The 9,298-nt window shown below is 43.5% G+C and overlaps 2 protein-coding genes across 3 annotated transcripts in view; one reads left to right on the top strand and one right to left on the bottom strand.

The window, feature by feature from the left end:
- Positions 1-1,524: 1,524 nt before the first annotated feature.
- dynlt3 (dynein light chain Tctex-type 3) lies at positions 1,525-5,198 on the top strand. The gene is made up of 5 exons (XM_079738762.1): positions 1,525-1,667; positions 1,903-1,944; positions 2,405-2,528; positions 3,178-3,255; positions 4,765-5,198. Exons 1-5 carry the CDS (start codon positions 1,641-1,643, stop codon positions 4,833-4,835), a joined length of 342 nt encoding a protein of 113 aa, XP_079594888.1. The 5' UTR covers positions 1,525-1,640; the 3' UTR covers positions 4,836-5,198.
- Positions 5,199-5,676: 478 nt separating this feature from the next.
- The window catches only part of cybb (cytochrome b-245, beta polypeptide (chronic granulomatous disease)), a 35,397-nt gene continuing 31,775 nt past the window's right edge, over positions 5,677-9,298 (bottom strand). For both annotated transcript variants that reach the window (XM_079737450.1, XM_079737451.1), the window contains exons 10-13: positions 8,971-9,133; positions 8,392-8,538; positions 7,693-7,817; positions 5,677-7,063 (exon numbers count right to left, since the gene is read on the bottom strand). In XM_079737450.1, the coding sequence (XP_079593576.1) occupies positions 6,946-7,063; positions 7,693-7,817; positions 8,392-8,538; positions 8,971-9,133 (553 nt within the window). In that variant the 3' untranslated portion in view covers positions 5,677-6,945. The remainder of the gene's footprint in view (positions 7,064-7,692; positions 7,818-8,391; positions 8,539-8,970; positions 9,134-9,298) is intronic.

Here is a 9,298-nt window from a genome sequence, read left to right as displayed (position 1 = left end):
TGTGGCCCTTTAAAAAAAAAAAAGGGGGGGGCGGGGGGGGGGGTGATGATGTGAGTACGACGGGAAGGTGCCCCTTTTACCTCTAGGGACACCAGCGCTGGAGCAAACCAGCGTGCAATGACACCTTGTCTCCACCAGAGTTCATCATTTAGTTGAAAATAATAATATTGAGGTTCGTTCCCGTTGTTGTTGCCAGAGCAGAGTAAGACGCAAAGGTTAAAATTATCCTTTGAACCTCTTTATGATAGCTCAAGAGCCATATGTAGGGTGTAAGCATGATTTAAGTATGGCTGAATACATTGAATTTTGAATTTCATTTATGAATTTAGTGATGACCCCCACCGATATAAATACCTTTTGAATGTCGTGTGCACAAGTACCATGTTAACCGGTTAGTGACGACAACAACAAAAACTGTGTGTGCCTTCTTTTGTAAACAAAACCACTAGATTTGAACCACTCGCGACTTTACTGTGTGGCATTTTATCGTGTGTGTGTGTGTGTGTGTGTGTGTGTCAGTTTTTCGGACAGATGGTATATCAAAGTGGCACATTTTTATCTACACTGAGTTAAAGTGTTTGTGTTTAAACAATTATGAGGATGTACATAATATTTATTTAGAAATCTTGCACATTTGCACTTTTTATAGGTTTCACGTGTATGTTTCAGAGGAGGTGCATGTGTGATATTTGATGATAATATGATAAAAAAAAGTGACCTGTCATTTACTTTTCATTTTTTTTCGTGAATACCAGTAAAGCCTTTTTCATATACAGTATATTGTCTTATTCTCTTGTTATTTTCGCATTTACATTTAGGGCGCTAGCACATGCTTTTATCCACACCGACTTACAATAAGTACATTTGTCAGAAGAAAGAGAAACAACAATATATCTCTGTCGGTACAGTAATGATGTTCATAGAACCAAGTGGCAAGCACTAACCATCACTAGGTTAACCCATTCCCTGTATACAACAAAGATAGCTAGGATAAGACACTACACAACAAAGTACTGTAATTAAGTATGTCATACAGTAAGTGCATACATTAAGTGCCATATTTAATGACTGGCATTAAATCTGGTGCATTTATTTTCATATTATTTTCATATATATATATTTTTTTTATTTCATATTTTCTGTAATTTTTGACACAACTACTCCTTTAAATCCTCAGAATTAATTGTGTATTGAATTGTATGCATTTAAATGTAGCCCACCCCCCCTTCAAAAAGTAAGGTAATGGAAGCACACGAACAGACGCACACAGTCTCTCTCTCTCTCTCTCTCTCTCTCTCTCTCTCTCTCTCTCTCTCTCTCTCTCTCTCTCTCTCTCTCTCTCTCTCTCTCTCTCTCTCTCTCTCTCTCTCTCTCTCTCTCTCTCTCTCTCTCTCTCTCTCTCTCTCTCTCTCTCTCTCTCTCTCTCTCTCTCTCTCTCTCTCTCTGCAGGGGCTGCACTTCCACTCCTACGCCAACCGGTGGCAGCACCCCGCAAACCTGGCCAAGCGACGCCCTCTCTCGGACTCGTCGGCGCCGCAGCCTGACAGTCGGGACGGAAGTCGGCGCTCCGCTTTTTCCTCCGCTTTGTAAATACAACAACTCGTCCTCGTTTATTAAAGGATCACCGACATACCGCCAGGATGGAAGAATATCACCCGACTGACGAGGTTTGATCGCACACTGATCACCATTAATAGACGGATTAAAGGTCTAGTATATGCAGGGCGGTGCTCGTTACTCGTCATGTCGTCGCCACTATAGTTAATACAGTGCTTTAAAGGGCCTCACTTTGCATTTAAAAACGTGTTTTCTCTCGTCTAAATGTCTCCAAATAGGTGTTTTGTTCAGTCCGTGATCGTCTGATGATGTGATGATTCTGTCGTGTGTGTTTTCGATCCACAGAGCTCGTTCAACCCCGATGAAACCACCAACACCATCAAGGAGGTAAACGTCAAAACCCCAGTTCTTAACCAAAGATCATTAATTAGGAGTTGACCAATTAGAAACGTTACACATAATGACGCATCGATTAGGGGGCGTGGTCTGCTGACTGAGCGGTTAGCATGAATCAGCTGATGTTGGACTCTCTTACCTCTCTCTCTCCCCCCCATTCCTCACCCATTCCCTCTCACACGCACCCAATAAACTATATGCATTATTAAGCCAAGTCATTATCCACAAAATGTACTTTTTAATGGATCCAAAACACTGCCTATCGTAACACTTCACCACTGGTGGCTCGAGATCAGAACTCATAACGTTAGTGTGTGTGCAGCGTTGGGAATGAATCCCCTTCGCTAAAAATACCATCTGATGACGATCACATGACTCCTACTCTGTTCTCCTCCTGCCCCTTGTGTGTCTCTCTCTCCCTCTCTCTCTCCGTCTCTCCCTCTCTCTCCAGTGCATCGACAGCATCATGGGCCGGGTGGACTACAACCAGCAGCAGGTGAACAAGTGGACCTCGTCCATCTGCGAGCTGTCACTCACCCAGCTGGCCAAACAGGGGAAGCCCTACAAGTACATTGGTAGGTCAGGTCCCGCCCCCTGGGGCCTCGTTCAAACACTTCCACCGGTGCCCCATGTCACCATATTGTACTGCAGCTCTACGTCCTGTCTGTCTGTCTGTCTGTCTGTCTCTGTGTGTTTGTGTGTGTGTGTGGCGGCAGTAGCTTAGGATGTTGAGCGGGTTGACTTGTAACCTGAAGGTTGCTAGTTCGATCCCCGACTCCTCCTAGATGAGTGTCAAGGTGTCCCTGAGCAAGGCACCTCACCCTGACTGCTCCTGACCAGCAGTCAGGGTCGACTCCGCCCTGAAGGGTCGACTCCGTTGTCAGTGTGTGAACGTGTGAATGTGTGTCTCTGTCTCTCTGTGTGTGCGTGTGTGTGTCTCTCTCCCTAGCTCTGTGCGTGTGTGTCTTTCTTTCTTTCTTTCTTTCTCTCTCTCTCTCTCTCTCTCTCTCTCTCTCTCTCTCTCTGTCTCTCTTTTTCTTTGAATGAATGGTTGTAAATCGATTTGAATTGAAGCGTCAGCAAAATCCCTTAAATATACAATTTAATATATAGTGTAAGATTAAGGGTCATGCCACCATTTAGATTTTTTGTCCGAAATGTGCAAATCTTGCTCCTTGTTAATGGCCATTTAATGTGTGTGGGTGTGTGTGTCTCTCTCTTCAGTGAACTGTGCGGTGATGCAGAAGTGTGGTGCCGGACTCCACACGGCCAACTCGTGCTACTGGGACACGGCCATGGACGGTAAGCACCAGCTCTGCTAGCTTAGCTTTAGCCTCTTAGGGAGGGAAACTGGGGGCCTCTACCAATAGTCGGATCTCCTAACCTTTATGCCTCCTTTACTTAACCTTTGTGGAAAACGTCCTCGGGTCAAGGAGAGATGAAAAGGCGCTTCCTTTCGAGCATAGGAAAAGACAGCGCTGTTTAAAATGAAGTCGACTCCACTTTTCCTAACCAACGTCATTGCGCGACGGGGAGTATTGCTGACCTCTAGCGTCTCTACGGTGGAACTACAGTTTTCCGGATTTTTTGATCCATGCGTTCTTGTCGTATTGATTTCAATCAGGTTATCGCCAACAGTGAGAATCACTTAGGTCGGACTTGGCAAGCGAAAATATTTTAGGCCACTTGAATCCCATTTCACATGTGAAAAAAAAGAGGCTCAACTTATGTTGATGTTGAAATTAACTGCCCCCAGTAGTCAGTCTTAAATGTGAGGTCGGCATTTTATTTTCTTACGGTGTATATTGTGTGCTTAATAACCAGCAATAAATGACTTCATTTAGATTCAAATTAAATGTCTCTGGAATTGGTATCCATTATATCAATTGTATTTTCTTCTCTTCTACTGCTTTAACGCGTCTCTCATGCGTCTTCGCGGAGTCTGTAAACTTTGTCGTGGCATGTTGCTTTAAATATTGCCGGCGTAAAGGATTATGGGACACCACTATCACCTTTCCTTTCGCAAAGGTTGCTCAGGAGTAACCTTTGCTAAAGGAGGGTTAAAGGAAGCATCGAGGCTCCTTTCCTACGCATTTTTAGAATTTGAACCACCTTTCCTCCAAGCACTTCCGGGACATCTCCATAGGAAAGGAAATTTCCTACGCAAAAAAGAGAATACGTAGAGGCCCTGGGTCTGGTTGAATCTGTTTACTTTGGCTCTGCTAGGTTAGCTTTAGCTTCTTAGGGAGGGACACTGGGTCTGGTTGAATCTGCTTACTTTGGTATAGTCTGTTTTGATGTATTGATTTTGTCAATGTCATTGCTAATGACAGCTCGTTAAGGGGGAGGTTAGGGTTGAGGTGGCTTACTGAATGATACCTACAAGTTAGCTAATGGATATTGGGTTTCTGAAATGGCACAGCTTTTAAAGCGCCCTATTTTCTTTTTGAAAGAGGTCAAAAACATTGAAATGACCTTGTTTTCAGAGTACAATATGAAAGTGTCAAGTTTGTTTTCATTTTGACATACTAAAATGAATGGCTTTCGACATTTTTACAAAATTGAATTGCTTTTAAAAATGTAACCAAATTGAATGGCTTTTTAAAAATGTAACTAAATCGAATGGCTTTTAAAAATCATTTAGTTGAAAAGGCTTTTAAAGACTAAAAAAATTGGGTTTAGGTAAGGGTTGCATCCCTAGATTTCAGTGTTTGGTTTGCTTTGGTCTCTTGATGATTCTTCTTCTTCTTCTTCTTCTTCGTCATCGTCATTGTCATCTTCTTCATCGTCATCTTCTTCATCATTTTACAGGAAGCTGTACCGTCCGATGGGAGAACCGGACCATGTACTGCGTGGTCTGCGTGTTCGCTGTGGCCATTTAGAACACACACACTCACACACACACATGCATTCCCACACTACAACATACACACGCACACACACACACACACACACACACACACACAGGGCACCACTCACAATAACACACCACCACCGCCGCCGCCTGACATGCAGTGCAATGTGTTCTATCCACCACTAGGGGGCGACAAAGCGCCACAGTGGCTGAAATTACAATCGTCTTGTAGACCGTTAAACGCTTTGTAGTTTGTAGTACACAGTGTGGTGTGTGAAACGTATAACAGGACACTGTTCGAAGATAGTACCGATTCATGTAACAGTGGGGGTGGGGGATGAGATGGTGAACAGGCAATTCCTGGAAATAAACATTGACTTTTTTTTTCCAACATGTTATTCTTGAGTCGTTTTTTGTTCCAAGTTGATGTTCCGAAGTACACTTTAAGATGTGTGATTTTGTTTCCTATAAATCTATGCAGTTTCACTGTGTGGAAACCTTTAAATCAAAGTTTTACGTAAACTGGGTTATTTTAGTATGGTGTATTTATGTATACATGTCAATTTCTCTCTCAATTTATATATAGATGTATATGTAAATATAATTATACATTATTTTTACTTTACTATTATTATTACAATTACTATTTCTATTCATATTGAATATGTTTCAAAACATGTAATGTTTGAGAGAACTTAAATTCAGGTTATTCAAAGGAAACTATTCCTTTAAGCGCTAGGTTAAAAATAAAACAGTTTTGGTATTCCTGAGAAGACCAAAACGTATTATTTTTTTATTGTTTGAATCAACCTATTAGAGTCTTTCTATAAAAAACGGAGAGTTTCAGCATCATTGAGAAGACCAACACATTTTAAAATGTTATTTTTTTTATTATTCAAAACTTTTCCTTTACTTTTCCTTTATCCTTTTCCTTTATCCGTTATTAAGATGTATAAAAGCCATAAAAATACATTTTAAAGGTGCATGGAAACTGAAACGCAAAAGCAGAAGCAGGTAATATTGCAAGCAGCCAACTTGAAGCAAGAAATACCACTGTTTTGCAAGGCGGAGCAGAGAGGAACCAGGGGAAGGGAATTCAATGACAATGCTACACAACAGCACTGTTGTTGCTCAAAGAAGTCCAGAGTTGCGTTTGGTTTTGCTGTAATCGTTCCTCTGAAATATATCTTTATGTAGAAATGGCAGCGGTTCAGTACATGGTGTTACAATCTAAACTTTATACAAAAAACAACATATCTATAATAAAAGAGATTTACATATATATGTATAGATAGAGAGATGGGGAGAGATAGATAGTGATATACATATAGAGGGAGAGATAGAGTGATAGACATATGTACTGAGAGATCGAGTTAGAGAGAGAGAGTGATAGATATATGTATTGAGAGAGAGATAGAGAGAGGGGGAGAGAGAGATGGAGTGATATATAAATATATAGAGAGAGAGTGAGTGAGCGATAGTGAGACATATATAGCTATAGAGAGAGGGAGAGAAAGACATACAGATAGACAGACAGAGGCCTATGCACCTCCATACATCATCTTAATGCTCAAAGGAACAAAGCCCTTTACTTAAATAAGGAGATTGATCAGGATGAGCCTGGGAACCAGCAGATAAGGTCCGGCTCCCGGTACGAGATAGGCCGACCATCACAAGTGTTTATCTAATACAAGGGGCGGAATACATTTTGAACCTCAACAACAATCAAAGATGGCCGCCGCTGATGTAGCACGGTCGGCTGATTCCGCTATCTCGACGTTATTAAACGAACCAGACGCTATATATTCACTAAATGAAGAACAGACGACAGCACTTAAAGTATCAATTAATTAAGTCTAACTTGATAGGTTAACTTGTTTGTTCAAGTAAACAGACTTGTATTCATTAGTTTGTACCTTCGACCGCTTCATGCAGTGTTCTTCAGAAGCGTCAGTTGTTGCGGTGACGTGCATCATGTCAGCTGATGTTACGCTTCTGAAGAAGACAGCAGGAAGTAGTCGAAACATGTCAAGGTAGAAACTAATGCATACTAGTCTGTTTACATGAACACACAAGTTAATCTTAAAGTATCAGTTGAGTCGTTCGTTCTCGTAGCCATTTTGATCGGTTTTGCCAAGTTAGAAGTTCTCCTTGTTGAAGATGAACTCCACGCCTCCCTCGGAGTGGGACAGACACTGTTTGGCCAGGGCCTTCCCCAGCACGGTAGGGCCGCAAAGGAACACGCCCACTTTGGTCCTGAGGACAGAAACCATGGCAACACAATTTGAGTGGGGACCACTGCATTTACATTATATTAAGGGGGATTTTGCAGACGCTTTTATCCAAAGCAGTTTGTATTACAACGGTTCATGCACACATTCACAACCCGACGGCGGAGTCGACCACTCGGTTTCATGCTGCCCTTCCGACATGCTGCCAGTCAGACATGCCCCCATTCCGACATGCCCCCATTCCGACATGCCCCCATTCCGATACCTTTTAGTACCGCCACTCCGTCAGTCTACCAATCCGTGGCGCCAACTTCAGGTCAACATTGGGGCGCAATAAAAATTTTGTTCAAATGTGTTCAGGGTTTAACTTTGCATAGGGACAGAGGGACATGTCCCGACCAACTTTGGGAAAGAAAGGATTGTCCCTATCAATATTTAGATTTATTATTTAATATATGGGTTCTTAAGCCTTGCGCGATGGGCACGAACATTGAATAAAGATTCACTGAGGTCGCCTGAACCTCTGGAGCACGGGAGCAGACATGAGCACGCACACACACACACACACACACACACACACACACACACACACACACACGAGTATATACAATATCTTTTTGACGTTGTGTACAACTGTAGCCCATGGACATTTACCCAGGATGCTTTGCACCGATGTTGGTGAACTCGTTGTCCCAGTTGGGCTTGCCATAGAGGGTCTTCTGCTTCAGCCCCGTGATTGGGTCATTCTCCGCCTCGTGGTGGACCCGGAAGTGGGCGGCCTGGGAAAAGAAGTGGTCACAAGATTTGAATGTTTGAATATTTCCAGCGTAATTCATAAAGCTGGTAGTACTACTTTTTGCTACATGTCATTGTGATACTATGGCAATGATATATCATACTACAATAACATTCAGGGCGTTTAGCAGACGCTATTGTTCAGAGCGACTTACAATAAGTACAGTAGTCAGAAGAAAGAGAAACAACAATATATCTCTGTCGGTACAGTAAGGATGTTCATAGGACCAAGTGGCAAGCACTAACTATCACTAGGTTAACCCATTCCCCGTATACAACAAAGATAACTAGGATACGATGCGACTTTTAAGTGCCAGGACATACAAACACACAATAAGTGCGTACATTAAGTGCCTGGACGTATAACATTCAAATGCGTACATTAAGTGCCAGGACGTACAACCACAATAAGTGCGTACATTAAGTGCCAGGAATTTGACTTTGACAAACATACAATATGTTTGAAGAGGGGTGTTTTCAGGAGAGTAAGAGGGGAAAGGGGTGTTGGGGGGTAAGGGGGGAGGCTAGGCTAACTAGCGAGCTAACAAACGAGCTAACCTCGTTCTCCTTCCAGCGGGTGAGGTAGATGTTGTAGTTCAGGAAGTCGGCCAGGCCTTTCTCCGTCATCTGGTCCTCCAGGGATTGAAGAAGGTCAGCAAACCACTCAAAGGCCTGGGTCTCTGGGCACAGCCAGTAGAAGTAGATCTGGAGGGTGGAGGAGGAGGAGGAGGAGGAGGAGGAGGAGGAGGAGGAGGAGAGGGAGGAGGGTAGGGTGGAGGAGAGAGTGGCGGAAAAAGTTACGTTTCATTTAGGGGATTTTGCTGACGACTTTATCTAAAGCGACTCACAACGGGTCATACACACATTAACACTCATATGATCATTGCAAGAAGTGCAATGATCCACCCCTCTCATCCCTGGCCTGGCCATGCCCTCTCTGTCTATCTCTCTCGCTCTCTCTCTCTCTTTCTCTTTCTTTCTTTCTTTCTTTCTCTCTCTTGCTCTCGCTCTCTCTCTTTCTCTTTCTCTCACACTCTCACACTCTCTGTCTGTCTGTCTGTCTGTCTGTCTGTCTGTCTGTGTCTCTCTCTCTCTCTCTGTCTCTCTCTCTCTCTCTCTCTCTCTCTGTCTCTCTACCTTCTTGGTGAACACGTCCCCCTGTCCCTGGGAGGTCTGGTACCAGACAGACTTGAGGACGGAGGCGAAGGGCGTGACCCCGATGCCGGCCCCCACCAGGACCACCACCTCGTAGCGGAACACGTCCTCACTGGCCGTCCCGAAGGGCCCGTCGATGGCCAGCCTGGGACACACACAAGTACACACAGGATTACACACATATGAGAGCAAACACACACACACACACACACACACACACACACACAGGAGCAGACATGAGCACACACACACGTGATCAGACACACACACACGTGATCAGATATATGAGAGCTCACACACATGTCCCGAA

Source organism: Pollachius pollachius (assembly GCF_949987615.1).
Source record: "Pollachius pollachius genome assembly, chromosome: 6".
Lineage (NCBI taxonomy): Eukaryota > Metazoa > Chordata > Actinopteri > Gadiformes > Gadidae > Pollachius > Pollachius pollachius.
The sequence above is the reverse complement of the archived record's forward strand: the minus strand, read 5'-3'. Positions and strand labels throughout refer to the sequence as shown.